The following is a 24113-nucleotide window of genomic DNA, read 5'->3' on the forward strand; positions in this document are numbered from 1 at the left end:
AGTTTCAAGTAAAAATAAACGTCATTTTCCCCAAATAAAGTAAAAAAATAAATTGGTAAAAAATAGGGGGAAAAAAAGTATACATATTAGGTATCGCCGTGTCCGTATCGACCGGCTCTATAAGCATATCACATGACCTAACCCCTCAGATGAACACTGTAAAAAATAAAAAATAAAAACTCTGCTAAATAAACCATTTTTTTGTCACCTTACATCACAAAAAGTACAACAGCAAGCGATCAAAAAGGCGTTTGCCCACCAAAATAGTACCAATCTAACAGTCACCTCATCCCGCAAAAAATTAGCCCCTACCTGAGACAATCGCCCAAAAAATAAAAAAACTATGGCTCAGAATATGGAGACACTAAAACATCATTTTTTTTGTTTGAAAAAAGCTGTTATTGTTTAAAACTATACATACAAAGTATACATATTAGTTATCGCCGCGTCCGTATCGACCGTCTCTATAAAAATATCACATGACCTAACCCCTGAGAGGAACACCGTAAAAAATAAAAACTGTGCTAAATAAACCATTTTAAATAAACCTTACATCACAAAAAGTGTAATAGCAAGCGATCAAAAAGTCATATGCACCCCAAAATAGTGCCAATCAAACAGTCCTCATCCTGCAAAAAATGAGACCCTACCTAAGATAATCGCCCAAAAACGGAAAAAATTATGGCTCTCAGATTATGGAAACACTAAAACATGATTTTTTTTGCTTCAAAAATGAAATCATTGTGTAAAACTTACATAAATAAAAATAAAGTATACATATTAAGTATGATTTATAAAAATATCACATGACCTAACCCCTCAGATGAATACCGTAAAAAAATAAAAATAAGACTGTGTAAAAAAAGCAATTTTTTTGTCACCTTACATCACAAAAACTGTAATAGCAAGCGATCAAAAAGTCACACGCACCCCATAATAGTGCCAATAAAACAGTCATCTCATCCCGCAAAAACCATACCCTACCCAAGGTAATCGCCCAAAAACTGAAAAAATTATGGCTCTCAGACTATGGAAACACTAAAACATTATCATTGTGTAAAACTTACATAAATAAAAAAAAAAGTATACATATTAGGTATCGCAGCGTCCGTGACAACCTGGTCTATAAAAATATCACATGATCTAACCTGTCAGATGAATTTTGTAAATAACAAAAAATAAAAACGGTGCCAAAACAGCTATTTCTTGTTACCTTGCCTCACAAAAAGTGTAATGTAGAGCAACCAAAAATCATATGTACCCTAAACTAGTACCAACAATACTGCCACCCTATCCCGTAGTTTCTAAAATGGGGTCACTTTTTTGGAGTTTCTACTCTAGGGGTGCATCAGGGGGGCTTCAAATGGGACATGGTGTCAAAAAAAACAGTCCAGCAAAACCAGCCTTCCAATAACTGTATGGCATTCCTTTCCTTCTGCGCCCCTGCCGTGTGCCCGTACAGCGGTTTACGACCACATATGGGGTGTTTCTGTAAACTACAGAATCAGGGCCAAGTGAAATTTTGAAATTGTATCTCTATTTTCCATTAATTCTTATGGAACACCTAAAGGGTTAACAAAGTTTGTAAAATCAGTTTTGAATACCTTGAGGGGTGTAGTTTATAGAATGGGGTCATTTTTGGGTGGTTTCTATTATGTAAGCCTCGCAAAGTGACTTCAGACCTGAACTGGTCCCTAGAAATTGGGTTTTTGAAAATTTCTGAAAAATTTCAAGATTTGCTTCTAAACTTCTAAGCCTTGTAACATCCCCAAAAAATAAAATATCTTTCCCAAAATGATCCAAACATGAAGTACACATATGGGGAATGTAAAGTAATAACTATTTTTGGAGGTATTACTATGTATTATAGCAGTAGAGAAATTAAAACTTGGAAATTTGCAATTTTTAAAAAAAAATTGGTAAATTTGGTATTTTTTTATAAATTAAAATAATTTTTTTTAACTTCATTTTACCAGTGTCATGAAGTACAATATGTGACGAAAAAACAGTCTCAGAATGGCCTGGATAAGTCAAAGCGTTTTAAAGTTATCAGCACTTAAAGTGACACTGGTCAGATTTGCAAAAAATGGCCATGTCCAGAAGGTGAAATAGGGCCGAGTCCTTAGGGGGTTAAAGGGGTTGTCCCATTTCCTATATTGCTAACCTATCCTCAGGATAGGTCATCAATATCAGATCAGTGGGGGTCTGACTCCCGGCTTCCACGCCAATCAGTTATTTGAAGAGAACGTAGCACTGCCTTCTCTTCACAGGTGTAACTGCAGCTCCTCCATCCCCATTCATTTTAGACCCCCACTGATCTAATGATGATGACCTATCCTGAGGATAGTTGAAGAAAGAAGGTGTTACTGCACTTGGGGCTGGCCGATTTGTCATTCACCTATTGGAGGTGGTCCTGAAGAGGAGTTACTTCCTCTTTGGGGACACCTTCTATTCTCAAAAGCGGGGTGTGGCCATGGGGTCCAATGTGGCCCCAACCTACGCTAACATCTTCATGACCGAGGTGGAGGACAGATTGGTCTATCGATCCCCTTTTATTGGGAGGGTCCTGTGCTGGGGGCGCTACATAGACAACGTTTTTATGGTCTGGAGTAGTACTACAGATGAACTGGACAGTTTTCATGCCCATTTAAATATGGGCATCCCTGGTTTGCAGTTCACTGTTAAAGTATCAGAGAAAGAACTCCAATTCCTTGATGTATTGATTTATGTGGTTGATGGGGAGATCAGGACTGATCTCTATCAGAAACCTACAGATAGGAACAACTTACTTACACATGACAGCTATCATCCTCGGCGCATGGTTGACTCTTTACCATGGAGCTAACTTTTGTGCGTGAGAAGAATTGTCTCAGATGACAATGAATTCTTTAAAAGAACTGATGAGATGTAGCAAATTTATAGAAAAAGGTTACCCTAGGAAACTTCTGAGGAGAACACGGAAGAAGGTTATGTTGGTTGATAGGGAGTCCACACTCGACCGATCGTCTCGCAATGAAACAGGTGAGAGAATTCCATTTGTATCTGTATATGGACAGAATTTTGAGGAAGGATTGGCATATTTTGCAGAAGGGATTGCCTGAGATTAAGGAATTTAAGGTCCCTCCAATGATGGCATATAAAAGAAATACTAATTTTTGTGATAAATTAGTTAAGACGGCTATTTGAGAGCCACGTGAAAGTGGACAAATGTATTTGGCCCCTAGGAAGAATTTTGCATTTTCGCATCCATATAATGGCAAAAAATTCCGAATTAATGGATTTTTCACTTGTAGATCGAAATACGTTGTGTACATGATCCAATGTCCCTCTAGTCTCATATACGTGGGCAGGGCCGTCTTTACCAAGGGGCAAAAGGGGCAGCTGCCCCGGGCCCAGTTGCTCCTGGGGGGCCCAAGGCAGCTGCCTCTTGAGTCCTGCTAGCCACTGCCCCGGGTGTCAGGCTGTCAGTTGTGATCTAGGACCTTAGCTGTGATCTAGGACCTTAGATGACATCATCACCATGTGACCAGTAACCTAGCAATATTACTGGTCACATGGCTATGAGGTCATCAAGGTCCTATCAGGAGTGTTGCAGGATAAGTTTTTAACTGTGGAGCTTTTTTTGTGAAGATTACATCAGAAAAAGGTGACAGGGGCTGTTATGCTAATATACTGTAAACTACTGTATAGTGGGGTGCTGTATACTGTGGGGGGCCTGTATACTGTGGGGGGCCTGTATACTGTGGGGGGCCTGTATACTGTGGGGGGGGGGCCTGTATAGTTTGGGGTGCTGTATACGGTGAGGTGCTATACTGCTCTACTGTATACTGTGAGGTGTTGTATACTGTGGGGTGCTGTATACTATGGACTGCTATACTGCTCTACTATATACTGTGGGGTAATGTATAGTGTGGGGTGCTATACTGCATACTGTGTGGTGCTGTATACTATAGGGTGCTATACTGCATACTCTGGGTTGCTGTATACTATAGTGTGCGATACTGCATACTGTGTGGTACTGTATAGTGTGGGGTGCTAAACTGCATACTGTGTGGTGCTGTATACTATAGGGTGCTATACTGCATACTGTGGGGTGCTGGGGTGCACTGTAACACTAGGGTGAGCCGAGCCCTGGTCTCCTTCCTGCAGAGCGGTGCCCACTTCCAGCCTGAGCCCAGCTGCCCAGAGCACTGATCCTGAGCCGCTGGAGTCTTCAGAACTGGAAGTATTTATATCACTGTACTCTACCAGATGTGTGGATTTTTTGTGTGTGTGTTGTGGTGGAGGGCGTGATTGCCTGCTAAGCTGTGGGAAAGCGGGACCCAGGGTCCAATCAATATTAAAGACGGCCCTGTACGTGGGCGAGACCACGATGGAGATCAGGGAACGGATCAATAAGCACAAGAGCACAATTAGAAAGAAGATGCTTGATAAGCCAGTGGCGAGGCATTTCGTCGAGCGTAGACACCCTATCAATCAACTTCGGTACCGGGTAATCGATGCAGTGAGGACACTAAAGTGAGGGGATGATGAGGACAAAATATTGAGGAAATTTTAATGGATGTATACTCTAAGATCAATGCAGCCCTATGGACTCAATTTGGAGTTCAATGTTGCTGGGATCAATTAGAGTACTCCTCTGTATACACATGTATAGATTTTATACCATTTTGTACGTGCATGTAATAATTGATTTTAATGGATATTACTGTAATTGCACCCTGAGATTCACATTGTGTCGGTTTTCACTTATTGTACTTTTATGATATTTGTTTTTGAGTCTATAGTGGCTGATCGCACCATAGAGTACCACAAGGGTCGCTCCAGCTGTGATGACCATATGGATTGTGCGCTTTTTTCCCCTCTTTTTTTCCCTCTTTTGAGGCATCTGATTGCATTTAGTAACTAGCGGGTGCTGTGTCCTAGGCAACATGATGCGGCGTGATGTCAGGCAAGTGGGAGCATGATGGCGTCTGGTGATGTGAAGGTATGAGCATGTGATTGCGAACGAGATCTTGCGGATTCTCGCGATGCTGGACGCGCGCGCGATGTTGCCATGTACACGTAGGACGCTTTGCAGTCAGACATGCGCAGTAGCGCTTGACGGACGCCAACATGCAGCTGGAATGTACCGTGATACCATTACTCCTTGGAGGTAAGAACTCAGGTGCGATCATCTACTATGCAAAGCAGGCATTTGGATTTCTGCCCAATGGGATGTCTTTACTTGGGGAATAGGTATCTACCCACACACTGATGATTGGAGTGGATTGTTGGGGGCAGTATAAGTATTTTACTATTTATATGTTGAATTAATGGATGTACATTATATGCTTGACAAAGGCTGAGGACAGCTGAAACGTTGCATTGTCTGTTTCACATATGCTTTGAAATACCATAATAAAGGAGATCGTTAGAGATGCTGCTATAACACCTTCTTTCTTCAATTGTTCTGTGTCCACGTGGCATCCGTGGTGTTGGATGCAGCTGTTGCATTCGATATACAAGCTCTGTGATACTGTTGTGTGCTGCTTCTACTCACCTTGATTTACTATCCTGAGGATAGGTCATCAATATAAAAAACGGGACAACCCCTTTAAGGATTTGTTAGTGTACCTTATTAGTGGAAGAGTTCGGCTCTGTCTGCACTATTGCCATGGATGCTTTAAACCCTTAGGCCCCTTTTACACGAGCGAGTATTCCGCGCGGATGCGATGCGGGAGGTGAGCGCATTGCACCCGCACTGAATACCGACCCATTCATTTCTATGGGGCCGTGCACACGAGCGGTGATTTTCACGCATCACTTTTGCGTTGCGTGAAAATCGCAGCATGCTCCTCTTTGTGCGTTTTTCACGTAACGCAGGCCCCATAGAAATGAATGGGGTTGCGTGAAAATCGCAAGCATCCGCAAGCAAGTGCGGATGCTGTGTGATTTTCACGCACGGTTGCTAGGAGACGATCGGGATGGAGACCCGTTCATTATTATTTTCCCTTATAACATGGATATAAGGGAAAATAATAGCATTCTGAATACAGAATGCATAGTAAAACAGCGCTGGAGGGGTTAAAAAAAAAAAAAAAAAAAATTTAACTCCCCTTAATCCACTTGCTCGCGTAGCCCGGCATCTCCTTGTGTCTCCTTTGTTGAAGGACCTGTGGTGACGTCACTCCGGTCATCACATGGTACGTCACATGATCTTTTACCATGGTGAATCACCATGGTAAAAGATCATGTGACGTACCATGTGATGACCGGAGTGACGTCATCAAAGGTCCTTTACCCAGGTCCTAAAGAAAGGAGACAGAAGCAGATGCCGGCTGCGCTATCAAGTGGACTAAGGTGAGTTAAACATTTTTATTTATTTTTTTAACCCCTCCAGCGCTATTTTACTTTGCATTCTGTATTCAGAATGCTATTATTTTCCCTTATAACCATGCTATAAGGGAAAATAATACTATTTACAGAACACCGATCCCAAGCCCGAACTTCTGTGAAGAAGTTCGGGTTTGGGTACCAAACATGCGCGATTTTTCTCACGCGCGTGCAAAACACATTACAATGTTTTGCACTCGCGCGGAAAAATCGCGGGTGTTCCCGCAACGCACCCGCACATTTTTCCGCAACGCCCGTGTGAAAGGGGCCTTAGGGCTCTTTCACACAAGCGTGACGGATTGGCTCCGGATGCGTTCAGTGAAACTCGCACCATTTTGCAAGCAAGTTTAGTCAGTTTTGTCTGCGATTGTGTTCAGTTGTCCTGTTTTTTCCACGCGGGTGCAATGCGTGTTGATGCGTTTTTAACGTGCGTGATAAAAAACTGAACAACATCGCCTAGCAACCATCAGTGAAAAACGCATTGCATCCGCACTTGCTTGCAGGTTTAATGCGTTTTTCACTGAAGCCCCATTCACTTCTATGGGGCCAGGGCTGCGTGAAAAATGCTAATTATAGAACATGCTGCATTTTTCACGCAACGCAGGACTGATGCGTGAAAAAAAAAACGCTCATGTACACAGACCCAGTGAAATTAATGGGTCAGGATTCAGTGCGGGTGCATATCACGCATTGCACCCGCGCGGAAAACTCGCTCGTGTGAAAGGGGTCTTAAGGACACTGTAAATGTTGTTTTTTCATTGTTGCATTCTGATTTTTCATAATTTAAAATTTTTTACATACACGTAGCCCAATGAAGTCTTGTTTTGGCGATACCAGATTTATATATATATTTTTATGTTTCACTACTTTTGCACAATTAAAACACTAACAAACCCGCTTGTCTTTGTGTTGCAGTATTCCCAGAGCCATAACTTTGGTATTTTTTCTGTTGACAAAGGTATTTGTGGTCTTTTTTTTTTTTTTTGTAAGACAATTTGTTTTCTTTATTGTTACTATTATACGAAACATATGACTTTTTGGTAACCTTTTATTCTATCTTTTGAAGACGGTGACCACAAAACAGCAAATGGGGCATTTAAAAAAACAAAAAAAATATTTCCTACCTAAAAGGCATTTTTTCATTTGTTATGTAACTTGTGTATTGCAGTGTTTTTTTCCTGTATGCCTCTGGAAGGGCCGATTAGGTTTACAGAGATGGCACACCCGGGGCCTTCATTAGGCCTTGACTGTCATTACAACCTGGCAGCACCTCACAATCACAATGTGAGGATAGCGATAGGGGTACCAGTACCTTTTTGAAACCCCTTTAAATGCCTTCGTCACTACTGACCACAGCATCTAAGAGGATAAATGGCTTGGAGTTACTGTATTTCCAATAAATGTCCTCCTACGGCATAAATGTAAACCAGTTTGTGGGAACTACCCATCAACTGCATCATACGTTTACAGTGCAGGGTATTAAGGGGTTAAAAACAGAACCTGGCTTTAAGGCCATGTGTACGTGTTGTTGATTTGAGGTGCAACAAAGTAGTCTAGTACAATACATGTCACTGAGGCTTAAAAGGGTTGTGCAACCATTAATATTGATAAACAATCCTTAGGATAGGTCATCAATATATGATCGGTGGGGGTCCAGCTCCCGACACCCCTGTGCAGCCAGTAATATCGATAAACAATCCTTAGGATAGGTCATCAATATATGATCGGTGGGGGTCCAGCTCCCGACACCCCTGTGCAGCCAGTAATATTGATAAACAATCCTTAGGATAGGTCATCAATATATGATCGTTGGGGGTCCAGCTCCCGACACCCCTGTGCAGCCAGTAATATTGATAAACAATCCTTAGGATAGGTCATCAATATATGTTCGGTGGGGGTCCAGCTCCCGACACCCCTGTGCAGCCAGTAATATCGATAAACAATCCTTAGGATAGGTCATCAATATATGATCGGTGGGGGTCCAGCTCCCGACACCCCTGTGCAGCCAGTAATATTGATAAACAATCCTTAGGATAGGTCATCAATATATGTTCGGTGGGGGTCCAGCTCCCGACACCCCTGTGCAGCCAGTAATATTGATAAACAATCCTTAGGATAGGTCATCAATATATGATCGGTGGGGGTCCAGCTCCCGACACCCCTGTGCAGCCAGTAATATTGATAAACAATCCTTAGGATAGGTCATCAATATATGATCGGTGGGGGTCCAGCTCCCGACACCCCTGTGCAGCCAGTAATATTGATAAACAATCCTTAGGATAGGTCATCAATATATGATCGGTGGGGGTCCAGCTCCCGACACCCCTGTGCACCCAGTAATATCGATAAACAATCCTTAGGATAGGTCATCAATATATGATCGGTGGGGGTCCAGCTCCCGACACCCCTGTGCAGCCAGTAATATTGATAAACAATCCTTAGGATAGGTCATCAATATATGATCGGTGGGGGTCCAGCTCCCGACACCCCTGTGCAGCCAGTAATATCGATAAACAATCCTTAGGATAGGTCATCAATATATGATCGGTGGGGGTCCAGCTCCCGACACCCCTGCCGATCAGCTGTTGGAGGAGTAGGCGGTGTTTGTACGAGCGCTACTTCCTCTTCAAGATTACACATGGAATTCTCAGTGGCGCAGTGTAATTAGTTAAGTGTAATGTTGAAGAGGAAGCCGCGCCTGTACAAGCACAGTCTCCTTTTCATACAGCTGATCGGTGCCGGTTGTTGGACCCCCACCAATCATATATAGGTCATCAATATTACTGGCTGCACAGGGGTGTGAGCAGTCTTGCAGAAATTCTGTGCCAATTTACATGCAGATTTCTTTGCGTTTCTGCACCAAATGCACACCTAAAACCGCATGTGTTACTTGTGCTTTTTGGTGCAGATTTGATGCAGTTTTGCCGCAGCTCTCACCGATGCTTTGAAAGGGGGCAAAATCCGCACAAATGAAATGCACGAAGAACTGATATTTTGCAGAATGTAAAATGTGCATGGCAGGTTAATTTACACAAGGAACGAAAAAGCAAAGTGTAGATGAGATTTGTACTGTACTACAATAGAGAGCCCCATGCAGTGTGAACGCTTGGCACATTTCAGGGCAAGCTGCAAACCTTTAAATCTCTGATGTGCTGTATTCCGCTGCAGATTTCTTCTAACTTTGCCATGGATGTCACCAATGTAACGGACAGGACAATGTGGCCAAACAGTCAGGGGCAGCTATTTCATTGGATCCGAGGCCTAACATTTTGCTTTTCACTCATTGAGGACATTTTTTATTTCAAGGTGCAGGCAATTTCATATAATCTGGGAAGGAAAAGCCCCTTTGGTTTTCCTGCTTATTTTCAGTATGAAAAATGGATACATTCTGAGTGTATCTGCTGCTTCTAGTGCTTAGACTTGTAATGAACAGCCTACTAAGCTGTGGCACCTCTTCATCGCACACGCTCTGGTCCATGAACACTTCCTGTGAATACCATGGAAAGTGCTGAGCCCCCACGCACTTGCAGCTATGCAGCGTATAATGTGCCGGAAACGTCTTGATCTCTTTTGTTTTTAACCATTTCCTTAATTGAAAATGTGTTTATTGGGTTAACCATTCTTTTACGTGCACTTTACAGTGATCCATTGGAACCTATAGTCTTGATAAATTCCCTCATTGAATTTATCGTGGGGTTTGAGATGCTAAACTGATGTAAAAAATAATAATAATTTGCACAAAAATTGAGCCTCTGTGATTTCATGGCACTTTTTGAAAAAAGTAGGTGGGCTTAGCAGGAGGGACGTGGGCCTCCTGCTGCTGGATCAGTTAACTGTACTTTACGGCAGTAACTGATGTAAATTATAAAGCAAATGTATGCCATTTTATAGCAGATACCAGATTTTCTGGGGCACGGACAGACCAAAGATGCACCAAGTTTATTCGGAGGCTTTAGTCGGTCTTAGTAAATGCCTTCCCTCCTCTGCTTGACTTCTGTAGTAGAGTGTTCTGGACATGCTCTGTAAACTTTATAGGGGGATGGGTGAGGTGAGCTGTGGCCATCACCTATTTCAGTGGTCGATCCTGGGTTATCTGCCTCCAGCTTTATAATAGACCTGTCCATCTAGTCCTGCTTGTGATGATAATGAGATGACTGCTGAAGAAGTGATCTCTACATAGCAGGAAGTGTTATACTATTAGGGCTCATTCAGATGGCCGTATGCTGTCCGCAAAAATGCGGATCCGTTTTTTTGTGGATTAGATGCTGCCCTATTTACTTCTATGAGGCCTTTTCTTCCATTGCACGGCTCCGCAAAACAAATGAAACATGTCCTATACTTGTCAAAATCGCCATGGCCGTATTGAAGTGAAAATCGCCATGGCCGTATTGAAGTCTATGGGTCAGCAAAAAAACTGAATGCAATCCGTTTTTTTGTGGACATGCTGAACTGTCCGCAAAAAAAGGATCCGCATTTTTGCGGACAGCATACGGCCGTCTGAATGAGCCCTTAGAAGGCCAAGGTGTCAGAGTGAAGACTGCAAGATTTCAGTATTTTGTTATATACAGATAGGGACATGCAAACATTTAAAAATAAAAATTAAGAAAAATGTTTTTAACATAATAACTTGATTTTGGGTATGTTCACACTATGTTATTTTTTTTAGCTGTAGATTTCTTACAGAAGAGTACTAGCATTCACTACCAATTGATTAAAATGGGAATCTGGACTGTAGTTCATACAGGGCAGGATTGGAATCCCTATCGCAGAACAAAAGGTTTGCACATAAGTAATTCTTGGCATAGTTCCTGCATGGAAACCGTACTGAGCAGCTGCTTGTGGACTATCCCCATTGAGTTGGGCTAAATTGGTGTAAACTGAAAATCCCCAACAGAAATGCAGGGGTCATTCCCAGATTTCCGCCATCGATTCAGTAGCAAATACATGGCGGCAATGCACAGGCATTTTCCTCCGTGTGAACATATTGTTAATCAATAGGTCCTTCTGTGATGGCGATATTAAAATTTAAAGCTTTTAAAAGCAGAAACTTTTTTTCCCCATTTGGCTTTTGCCAAACATTTCCCTTGCATTATACTGCCCAAACCAAGAAGGTAAAACAGGTACGCCATGGATGAATGTGCCTCGTCCATACAGAGGCCCTTATTGATATGATGATTTACAAAAACTTTGCTTCCTTCTTCCTTTTGAAGTCAGATCCGCAGAAGTGAAATGGATTTGCATAGTTGGGCCTAGTATAAGAGAAGGCTTATGTATTGTTAACAATGCGGTTACATCTCTCTCTGGAGTGGCGGTTGTGATTTCTAATTCTGTGTGATCTACTGGAAATGTAAGCCAAGTTCAGAGGTTCTCCAGGCGTGACTTGCTTACATAAGAAGAAGATCCATAGCTTCCAGTCCTTCTTTTTATTTTTTGATCACCCATCTCTCAGTTGGATCTTAAAACATTTAACCTTAGAGGCACAGTTATTAATTGAAACCTTTCTCGAGGAGGAGTATTTTTACAGTTGCCAGGTTGTTCTCCCCCCCCCCCCCTTCCCCTATGTTAGGCTATTGTTTTCTCTGCTTTTCATGTTAACACAGGGAGATGGACAAGCAAATACAGGAACTTTACAGTGACGCTGTAATATCCATGACTTAATGCATTCTTCCATAGTAGCCAACAGAAAGAAACCTAGAGAGTCCGATATTGCTCAGTTGGTGTAGAGCTAGTATCATGTGTGATCCAGCAGGTGGCAAGTCTCCTGTATTAATGGCTGGAAATTTATGGTGTTGGACAATTGCAGCCGGGTGTTAGAAAATCTTTAACCTTATAAGTATAGTGTGATATAGAGCATTACACCATAATGGTGGTATATTTGTGTTTTTCAATATGCTGCTTTTTGCATGCACCCATTTTGTCTTTTACATAGGGATACAATAATAATTGTATGTGGAAGGTACATACACCCATCAGACATAACATTAAAAATGAAATAACACTGATTACCTCGTGGCAATGGCACCTGTCAAGGGGTAGATACTACAGACAGCAAGTGAACAGTCAGTTCTTCAAGTTGATGTATATTTGCAAGTGTAAGGCCTCTTTCACACGGGCGTTGCGGGAAAAGGTGCGGGTGCGTTGCGGGAACATGCACGATTTTTCCGCGCGAGTGCAAAACATTGTAATGCGTTTTGCACTCGCGTGAGAAAAATCGCGCATGTTTGGTACCCAAACCCGAACCTCTTCACAGAAGTCCGGGCTTGGGATCGGTGTTCTGTAGATTGTATTATTTCCCCTTATAACATGGTTATAAGGGAAAATAATAGCATTCTGAATACAGAATGCATAGTACAATAGCACTAGAGGGGTTAAAAAAAATAAATTTATTTAACTCACCTTAATCCACTTGCTCGCGCAGCCCGGCATCTCTTCTGTCTTCATCTTAGCTGTGTGCAGGAAAAGGACCTCTGGTGACGTCACATGGTCCGTCACATGATCTTTTACCATGGTGATGGATCATGTGATGACCGGAGTGACGTCACCACAGGTCCTTTTCCTGCACACAGCTAAGAAGAAGACAGAAGAGATGCCGGGCTGCGCGAGCAAGTGGATTAATGTTAGTTATATAATTTCAATTTTTTTTAACCCCTCCAGCACTATTTTACTATGCATTCTGTATTCAGAATGCTATTATTTTCCCTTATGACCATGTTCATGCAACCCCATTCATTTCTATGGGGCCTGTGTTGAACGCACAAAGAGGAGCATGCTGCGATTTTCACGCAACGCACAAGTGATGCGTGAAAATCACCGCTCGTGTGCACAGCCCCATAGAAATGAATGGGTCAGGATTCAGTGCGGGTGCAATGCGTTCACCTCACGCATTGCATCTGCGTGGAATACTCGCCCGTGTGAAAGGGGCCTAAGGATCTAGCCAAACTTGACATAGGCCAGATTGTAATTGTAAGACCACAGCAGTTCTTGTGGGTGTTCCTGGTACACAGTGGAGAGCCATAAGAAGCCTGTCTGTTCTAATCCTACAGAACAGCTACAGTAGCATACATTTCTGGGAAACAAAAAGGTTAATGTTGCATAATAGTAAATAGAAATGTGTTGGCACACACATTGCATTACAGATTGCAGACTGGCCGAAGTGCCAACATTGGCCACCGTCCATCATCAAAAGTGCCTGCACTGGGCATTTGTATACTTCAGTAGAGAAGCACTACACGTGTACACAAGGCTGCACCTCCACGAATGAATAAGAAATTATAGACCGGCAATAAACGCATATAATAAAAAGTGCATCAAACATGATCCTGACATGGGGTCTTCAAAATGGTAAAATGCAATACTTTGAGGGAATGAGAAAACAAACAGGTAATAAATAATAAACTTAGCCCCCATAAATACTGCACATCAATGTCCATACAACAGAATGAGATACAAAATAATGCGGTGTAAAAAGTTTTACAGCTGAAGCCTGCCTACATACAAAATACATGTTACCAAAAAAGGAAGAGAGACTCCTTCCTGCAGTGCGGTGTGTTACAGTCCCTGTGCTTATTGTAGCAGTAACAATAATGCCGGCAAAAAAAGTACTTTCAATCAATTTTATATTGAAAACATATGGGTTTGAGAAACATTATTGTTCTGACTTTCTGTAATATACTGTATGTGTGCTTCTAACCAGGTTTAGAGTAGGAGTGTGTTGGGAGACTCGCCCCCCTCCCGGCCAGACCTGCAAAAGGAAGCATTCTTTCCTGCTCCACGCCGAGTCCCAGCTCCTTTGCATCAGCTGCCTTGCTTGAGTCCCCCCCCCCCCCCCCCCCCATCAACATCTGTTGCTGCTTTGACCTGCCCCCTTGCATCATGTCAATTGGATTGGTTATGTGACACCAGTACGGTTGGGCGATATATATGTATCTGCAATATACAGCGGTATAAAGAAATGGCGATATCTCAGTTTCTTTATTAGCACAGTATTTTGGTGATGTCATAAGGGCGGTCGAATGGTGACTGCTTCTAAAATGGCAGTAGGCTGCACCACTGCTATATCTATCCCTGCACAGCCCTCCCCCCACCAACCATAGAGCAGGGAAAAATGGCGTCAATCATAGAGAAGACGGGAAGACAGAGAAGTGTAGGTGAAGCTGGGGCAGTGGCTGTTACAGTGTATATGGGGGGCAGTATAATGTCTCCTTGTAGCCTCTGTACAGTATAATGTCTCCTTGTAACCCCCGTACAGTATAATGTCTCCTTGTAGCCCCCATACAGTATAATGTCTCCTTGTAGCCCCCATACAGTATAATGTCTCCTTGTAGCCCCCATACAGTATAATGTCTCCTTGTAGCTCCCCATACAGTATAATGTCTCCTTGTAGCCCCCATACAGTATAATGTCTCCTTGTAGCCCCCGTACAGTATAATGTCTCCTTGTAGCCGCCATACAGTATAATGTCTCCTTGTAGCCCCCGTACAGTATAATGTCTCCTTGTAGCCCCCATACAGTATAGTGTCTCCTTGTAGCCTCCATACAGTATAATGTCTCCTTGTAGCCCCCGTACAGTATGTCTGCTTGTAGCCCCCCATACAGTATAATGTCTCCTTGTAGCCCCCGTACAGTATAATGTCTCCTTGTAGCCCCCGTACAGTATAATGTCTCCTTGTAGCCCCCGTACAGTATAATGTCTCCTTGTAGCCCCCGTACAGTATAATGTCTCCTTGTAGCCTCCATACAGTATAATGTCTCCTTGTAGCCTCCATACAGTATAATGTCTCCTTGTAGCCTCCATACAGTATAATGTCTCCTTGTAGCTCCCCATACAGTATAATGTCTCCTTGTAGCCCCCATACAGTATAATGTCTCCTTGTAGCCCCCGTACAGTATAATGTCTCCTTGTAGCCGCCATACAGTATAATGTCTCCTTGTAGCCTCCATACAGTATAATGTCTCCTTGTAGCCTCCATACAGTATAATGTCTCCTTGTAGCCTCCATACAGTATAATGTCTCCTTGTAGCCTCCATACAGTATAATGTCTCCTTGTAGCCCCCATACAGTATAATGTCTCCTTGTAGCTCCCATACAGTATAATGTCTCCTTGTAGCCTCCATACAGTATAATGTCTCCTTGTAGCCTCTATACAGTATAATGTCTCCTTGTAGCTCCCATACAGTATAATGTCTCCTTGTAGCCTCCATACAGTATAATGTCTCCTTGTAGCCCCCATACAGTATAATGTCTCCTTGTCGCCTCTGTACAGTATAATGTCTCCTTGTAGCTCCCATACAGTATAATGTCTCCTTGTAGCCTCTGTACAGTATAATGTCTCCTTGTAGCCACCCATACTGTATAATGTCTCGTTGTAGCCCCCCATACTGTATAATGTCTCGTTGTAGCCCCCCATACTGTATAATGTCTCGTTGTAGCCCCCCATACAGTATAATGTCTCCTTGTAGCCCCCATACAGTATAATGTCTCCTTGTAGCCCCCATACAGTATAATGTCTCCTTGTAGCCCCCATACAGTATAATGTCTCCTTGTAGCCCCCATAGTGTATAATGTCTCCTTGTAGCCACCCATACTGTATAATGTCTCCTTGTAGCCCCCATACAGTATAATGTCTCCTTGTAGCCCCCCATACAGCATGTCTCCTCGTAGCCCCCCATACTGTATAATGTCTCCTTGTAGCCTTTATAGGACAGCAAGCCTGGGCTGCCTGAGGACCAGATAGGACAGGGGAAGTGGACGGAGTTTGTCACTAAATTTCCTGCAAGTTTTTTTTCTTTTAAATGGGTATCTATCACTATATATTGTTATCACAATAAATTTCTTAATATCGCTATCGTGGAAATATTTTTGATATTGGCTAACCCTAGACATAAGAGGGGCAGGTCACCGCTGTAGCCTTTCATAGCCTGCAGCAGTTGTAAATCGGATGTTGACAAGCTGCTGGGGAACATGGGCCTGGGACCTGGCGGTGGGGAGCAGGTAAGTGTGCTTCTCTTTGCAGGTTTAGCCAAGAAGGGGATTGTCAAAAAACAAACAAACACGGGGTTGACCACCCCTTTAAAAGAGAATGTGCCGTAAGAAAAAGACCTGTTGTTAAAATCAAGTTTTTATGTTAAATGTTTTTTAAGATTTTGTTTTTTTTCCATTTTCTGTATTTAAAATATTTTTAAAATCTTGCAGTTTTCAATGTGACGACTGAGCATCATAATAGTCTGACATTTACTGATCTGTAGCGATCACTTCTCTGCAGTCATTTCATCATTATCATAATAATTAGAAAGTAACACCTCTATTAGGCTACTTTCACACGGGCGTTTAAGTTAAGCGTTAAGCGTTAAGCAAAGTTAAGCAAGCAGCGTTTTTGAGTGCGTCCTGGGATGGAATGCGGAGCAAGACGGATCCGTCCTGGCACACAATGTAAGTCAATGGAGATGGATCCGTTTTCACTGACAATCTGGCACAATAGAAAACGGATCCGTCCCCCATTGACTTACAATGGTTTTAGAGACGGATCCGTCTTGGCCATGTTACAGATAATACAAACGGATCCGTTCATAACGGATGCAGATGGTTGTATTATCATGATTGAAGCGTTTTTGCTGATCCATGACGGAGCCAGCAAAAACGCTGGTGTGAAAGTAGCCTTATAAAGCTGAAAACACAGTATTCATTTGACAGTCAGAACTCACCTCCTCCCTCTCACTGCACAATGAAGCCTCATTCACACGTCCGTGCTCAAGTCCGTGAGCAGGTGGTCAGTGATGCATCCGTGAAGGATCTGTGTTAGGTCCGTGTGTCCGTTTTTTGCTGTTGCATCCGTGTTTCACTGACACTGAACAGCTGAAATTTTTTTTTCAAAGTATCTGTTCTTAATGATCCGTGAAACACGGATGAAACACAGATGGCATCCGTATTTTTCACAGACCCATTGTGTATAATTAGGGATGAGCAAATCTACTTCGGGTGGATCCGTAAACACTGACAAAATGGAGCATGCATCTGTGCTAAAAAAACGGACCCACGGACCATGCCAAAACACTGATGTGTGAATACACACATTAAAATGAATAGGGACGTGTGCTGTCCGTGGAGAACACGTATAGCACACGTCCGTGAAACACTGACGTGTGAATGAGGCTTGACCTCTGCAAAGGTCACAGAGCTTGCCTAAAGCACTCTCATAGAATCCAATGAGTTGTCTCCAGACCATAGGGTATGGCCCTTATAGTCGTTGTAAAACATATGCCTAAGTGCTGGTCCCAACAGCTCTGGCAAGATGGCTGCCCAATAATAATGTACAAAACATAAAAATATCTTCAATCAGAAAAACAAAAATAGTGTGTTTCAGGATCTGATTGTAATTAGCAACAGAAAGATAAAGGTAAAAAAACTCCCTCAAATTAGTGTTCTCAATCAGCAGTTCTATATGATTTCTGGATGTATCTCATTGTGCTGTGTCTCATCTTTTTAGTTTTCGGAAGCAAGTCAGAAGAAAAAGCAGCTGGAGCAAAGTGTTCAGAAGGCTAAAGTTGGACGCCAAGATACGGTAGTGATTTATATTTCCTATTTAACTTGCTGTTCCCTAATCCAGGAACATTAATTTAAACTAGCATTAAAGGGATTGTCCAGAGAAAAAATATATGCTAAAACTAAATGGAAACTGGCATACTTGCCTCACCAATCCCCAGTAGTTACTGTTCTGAGGCACAGGTTTATGCGACTGCTGCAGGCAATGACTGGCCACAGTAGTGATCCACTGCCGCTAGTGACTGGCTGCAGTGGTTACATGTCCCTGTGTCTGGACGTCTTCACAAGCAGTAGTGGAGAACAGTGCGGGGCTGGGCATCCTTGGATTGTTAATGACAGGGGATCAGTGAGACGAGTGCCATTTATTTTCACTATGCCAACAGCTACAGTCGGTCCATAAATATTGGGACATCAACGCAATTCTATCATTTTTGGCTACACCACCACAATGGATTTGAAATGAAACAAACAAGATGTGCTTTAACTGATATGCAAACTGATGTAAATACCCTCAAATTAAGGCCGAATGCACACGGCCGAGAGCGGTCCGTGGTATGCCAGGCTGGATTCCTGTTCAGAGCAGGAGCGCACAACGTCATTGGTTGCTATGACGCCGTGCGCTTCATGCCGCCGCTGCACTAGAGTAATACACTATACGAGTGCGGAACACGGCCATGTGCATTCGGCCTAAAGCTGACAGTCTGCAGTTAAAGCACATCTTCTTCGTTTCATTTCAAATCCATTGTGGTGGTGTATAGAGCCAAAAATGCTAGAATTGTGTTGATGTCCCAATATTTATGGACCTGACTGTATATTTTTTTGTTATTAAAGGAGATGTCCAAGACTAGACATGCCTGATTATTACACATTTAGGATATCATACTAATTTGTAGAAATATATATAAAAAATAAGCTTGGTGGAGAAGAGTAATGTTCATTGCCACTTGCAATTAAGAAGCATTGTCTTTGTTGTACATTGTACTTTTTGCCAGCAATAAGTGCAGAATAATCCGAATCTACCGGCTATGCTGGATTATGCGGATGTTGCTGTATTGGTTTCATTCCTTCCTGCATGTCATTGTGTTCTCACTACACACTAATTACTGTGTTTTTATTCGCTGAAGAAATAAAGCGTACCAGTCATAATGTTTTTGCATAATATTATTACAACATGTTTGGGAGATGCGTCCTATTGCCTTCAGGAATGTTTCCTCTCTTTCTTGTTCTGCATCTGATCCTCCTATTGATTAAGCCCTATGATGCCTATGTAGGTCATAGTGATCTCTGGGACGCTGCCACTGTACCTCCAAGATCATCAGCAGGAGCACGCTGCTACGTACAGCCTGGCCTCCTGCTGCAACTTCTGGATGCAGTTTCTTATTGTAGCTAGCTGAAATTAATTAAATCCTTCCCACTATGCAGAACACCAGGGTTAACAAGGCTGCTAAACTGGCTAAATAGATAACTGCATCCTGAAAGCATGTCAGAACTGCACTGTGTGCCAGCACCCTTAGATGTCACCATCAAGAGCAACTGCAGCATCTAAGCAGTTAGAGGGATGGTGTGCTGATGGGTTGTATTGGTAGCCAGGGTGCTATCAATGGCCTCCAGGGTGGCTGTCTTCCAAAGCCAATTAGAGGCAGGGTCTAACAGGCTGCCTGTCAGTACAATACAGACAGGCAAGCAGAATATACCACAATACTTAAATAGCTCTGTGCAGCATGTAAGCGAATAGAGGATTGCAGGTACAAGTCGTCTTTGGAAAATAATGAATGTTGTAAAAAATGTTTTTAATTGAAAGAAAGGCAACAACCCTTTCTCTTCTCCTCCCCCCCCCCCTCCTGTTTCACATTTTTTTTACTACGAATTTTAGGGGGGAAAAAACCCTAAAATTAAAAAAATATACAAAATTGGTATCTGCAGAGATGTAACAACTTGAACTATAACATTATGACGTTATTTAACCCACACTGTAAACTGTAAGTTGTTCATTCCCTCTCCCGAAAAAATTAAAAAATAAAGCAACAAAAAGTTGCATGTGTACCAATAAAAACTACAGCTTATCCTGCTAAAAAAAAAGTAGTAAGCATTAAAAAAAAATCTATTTCAGTTAGGTATTGCTGTAATTGTATTGAACCACAGAATCAAGTTAAAATGTCATTTATATTGTGTGGTGAATGCCATAAAAAGGAAAACAATTTAGAATTTCCTCACAAAAAAGGAATAAAAAGTGGTCAAATAGTTGTATATATAAAATCGGTTATATGTTAATATGTACCAAAAATTTTTGCTATTGAAAAATAGAACTCGTCTTGCAAAGAAAAATCCTCATTCAGCTACACGGGGGGGGGGGGGGGGGGGGGGAGAAATAATAGTTCTCGAAATGTGATGATGAAAAAAATTGCATCAAAACATGCTGCTTCCGTAAGGGGTTAAAAATATGTACAGGAGAGATAAAACCATAACATGATGTGACAGAGACCTTATTAGGGGAAGTGTCATATTTCCATCCTTGGGGTAGCCTGCTGTGAATGTTCAGAGGCCAGGGAATCTGTGATCTCTCCCCCCAGCTTGTGAGTGAGAGAAGGGAGCAGCTGAAAGCTGCAGCGGATCAGTTAGTCATATAGCTCCGCTCTCCTGCACCACATGAAGAGCCATGGCCACCTAGCACTTTGATAAATGAAAAGGTTACTTTTCACAGAACTGATGCACAGGTTATAGACACAGTGAGGGGAGATTAAGACTAGCATCAGAAACACCAGTTTTAATAAAGGGGTTGGCCAAGATAGTTAAAAATGGAAACCCTTAAAATGTCTGAAAAAACCCCATGATATACTTATGCGGCACTGGTCCGCTACTCCCGCAAATACAAATAGCAGCAGTGACGTGTCTGGATACAGTGCATTACCACTGCAGCCAATCACTGTAGACTGCTGAGGACAGAGATTGGCCGCAGCAGTGGCAACACTGACTTACGATGTGCCCAAATTATTAAAGGGCACGCCCACTGCCCTGCCTGTTTTTTTTTTTTTTTTTGTAAAAGTCAAGGGTGTCGAAAACAATCGGGAAAATTAACAAATTTTGGGGCAAAACAGGATTTGTTCCTTAATTTTCAGTTTCTACATCAGAAAACTCTAGAAGAACAATGATGAATTCCGCCCTAGTATTTCTGGCATCACATCCTCAGTGGAACAGTGGAATGGTTAGGTTTCCTAGAAATGTGCTCCTTCAGTTTGAACAGTCTTTCTATGATGGGGGTAGTGAGACAAGCTCCTGTAGAAACATGATGGATGGGTTCTAATCTGCTTCTAGAAATGGTAGACAGCAGGGGGCAGTGTGCTTGTACCCATACACATATGATTGTGGGTGGAGCCCCTCGAAATTGATGGGATTCTTTCACAATACCTTATTTGTATTCCATTCTCACATGGGTCTTATCTAAATCTAAGGCCTCATGCACACAAAAGTTTTTTGGGTCCGCATCTGAGCCGCATTTTCTGCGGCTCAGATGTGGACCCATTCACTTCAATTGGGGCCGCAAAAGATGTGGACAGCACTCCCTATGCTGTCCACATCCGTTACTTCATTCCGTGGCCCGGCAAAAAAATAGAACACGTACTATTCGTGTCTATTTTGAATAGGCATTTCTAGAATGGGCGACCCGTTCCATTTTCCAAATTGCGCGGTCGTGTGCATGTAGCCTAATACTCAGTAAGGGAGAGTTCACATCTGTGTTATTTTTCCATTCTTCTGATCCAAATAGAAAAAGAAAAACGATCCGGTAAAAAAAAACAGATCCTGTGAAAAATTGTTTCTGTGCACACTTGGCATACGTTTTACTCATTTCTGAGATCCGTTTTTTAGATTGAAAAAGTCCTGCATGCAGTACTTTTTTTCCATCTAAAAAAAACCAAACTATATGAGACGGAAATGGCACAAACGGACGCCAAATGTGCATAACTGATGACCATATCCGTTTTTCGCTTTATTTTACTGTTCTTCTGACGGATCAGAAGAACAGAAAAATAACAGTGATGTGAACCCCCCCTAACACATACTTTTATATGAAATTATGACCTGGCCAAGGAGAAGAACAGTTTGAGGAGGGGGCAGCGAGGCAGCACAGTCTCTCTGCCGCTGCCATACTTTTGCAGACATTAGAGGTCTATGGGCTGAGCTTTCTGCATCACGAATGCATATTACATCTAGCAGGTCTTACTTCTTCCAGTTTATGTCTACTTATAACCAAATCATTCTTCCTCCATACCTTTCCTTACAGTAAAAGTTTCACAGTTATAGTCTGCATTAGGGTTGCATCGGGTATTGAATTATCGATACCCAATCGATACTTTTGTGCCGGTATCGATTCGATACCGGGATTTGCCTTTTACCGATATTAGGCTGCGTTACTGCACAGCCCAGTATCAGAGAACATGGAGCTCACGGCTCTCAGCCATGTTCCCTCAGCAGCACAGGGAGAAGGTAGCAGTCCCTCCCTCCCCCCTGGGCCGCTGCCACCAATGAGAAAACAGAGGGGAAGAGGAGGGGAGGGGCTGTGGCCACTGCACCACCAATGAAGATAACTCACCCATGAATTCAAATACAGGATATATAGCCGGCACCCGACCTCTATGACAGGGAGCTGCGATCCGCGGCAGACAACGCCTCAGGTCCTCCTCCTGTATTTGAATTAATGGGTGAGTTATCTTCATTGGTGGCGCAGTGTGCCCCCCAGTATTAAAGTCATTGGTGGCAGTGGCCACAGGGTCCCCTCCTCCTCATTGGTGGCAGTTCCAATCAGAGCCCCAGCAGTGAAATCACGGGGCTCCGATCGGTTACCATGGCAGCCAGGATGCTGCTTGAAGCCCTGGCTGCCATGATAACTTTCCTGCTGCTGTGTGCAAAGGGCAGCAGGGAGAGTGCTATTCACCCTAAAGCCTCATTCACACATCAGTGTTTCACATATGTGTGCTGTACGTGTTCTCCGCGGACAGCACACGTCCCCATTTATTTGTGTATTCACACATCAGTGTTTTATCATGGTCCGTGGGTCCGTGTTTTCAGAACGAATCATGTCCTATCTTGGTCCGTGTTCCCAGATCCCTCACACCCATTATAGTCTATGGGTCCGTGAAAACCACAGATGCAGCATGGATGCCATCCGTGTTTCACGGATCATTAGGAAGAGATGCTTTGAAAATTCTTTTTCAGCTGTTTAGTGTCAGTGAAACACGGATGCAACACAGACAGCAAAAAACGGACACACGGATCCTTCATGGACAGCTTCACGGATGCATCACTGACCACCTGCTCACGGATTTGAGCACGGACACGGACGTGTGAATGAGGCTTTATAGAGCTCTATTAGGGTAAATAGGACAAGGGATTAAAAGATCCTAGGTTCTAGCCCCTAAGTAGAAAAAATAAAAAGTTTTAAAAAACAAACACTAAAATATTAAATCACCCCCTTTCCCAATTTTACACATAAAATATATAAACAATAAATAAATAAACATATTGCTATGTCCGAAAAGTCCAAACTATTAAAATATAAAAAATATCTCTTATGAGGTGAACTTCGTAACAGAAAAAAAAAAATAGGATAGGACTGTTCTATTATGTGCCGGACAGTCCATAATATGCGGAATGCGCAATGCTTTTTTTTTTTTTGGCGTGGTATTGAAAGGTATCAAGTATCGCAATATTTTTTATGGTATCAAAACCGACTCAAAATTTTGGTATCGTGACAACCCTAGTCTGCATTGCATGGTAGTTTACCTGTGCTTATCTATATTCAGCTGATTTTACCAAGAGTATGTTTATATGTAAAATAATATTTTGCCAAATTTAAGAAATAAACAGCATTACTATTCCAAATTGTACATTTTGTAGGCTCAGCAATCCTTTAGAAATGTGTAACGTACGCTGTTCTTCAGATTTGATGAATCCACCCAGACCAGCTCTACGCCTTATACATAAACATGCAGTTTTCTTGTGGTAATTCATGTAAATATGTGTGGCGGGTTTTATTGAGCTTGGAGGAGAATATATTACAGGTTTGAAAAGCATACTGCCCGCCTGAAGAACTCTGATTTGGTCTAATATTTATGGAAATTATTTTGGGAATGTTTTTTTTAAATGCTTATGATGAGATTGTGGAAATGCATTGGCCAAATACAAACCGCTTTTACGGACAGTA

The 24113-nt window shown here is 42.4% G+C and overlaps 1 protein-coding gene across 1 annotated transcript in view; it reads left to right on the forward strand.

Moving 5' to 3' along the window:
• The window catches only part of MND1 (meiotic nuclear divisions 1), a 124478-nt gene that overhangs the window by 68213 nt on the left and 32152 nt on the right, over window positions 1–24113 (forward strand). The window contains exon 5 of the mRNA XM_040420515.1: window positions 17859–17933. Within this exon, the coding sequence (XP_040276449.1) occupies window positions 17859–17933 (75 nt within the window). The remainder of the gene's footprint in view (window positions 1–17858; window positions 17934–24113) is intronic.

Source organism: Bufo bufo, chromosome 2 (assembly GCF_905171765.1).
Source record: "Bufo bufo chromosome 2, aBufBuf1.1, whole genome shotgun sequence".
NCBI lineage: Eukaryota > Metazoa > Chordata > Amphibia > Anura > Bufonidae > Bufo > Bufo bufo.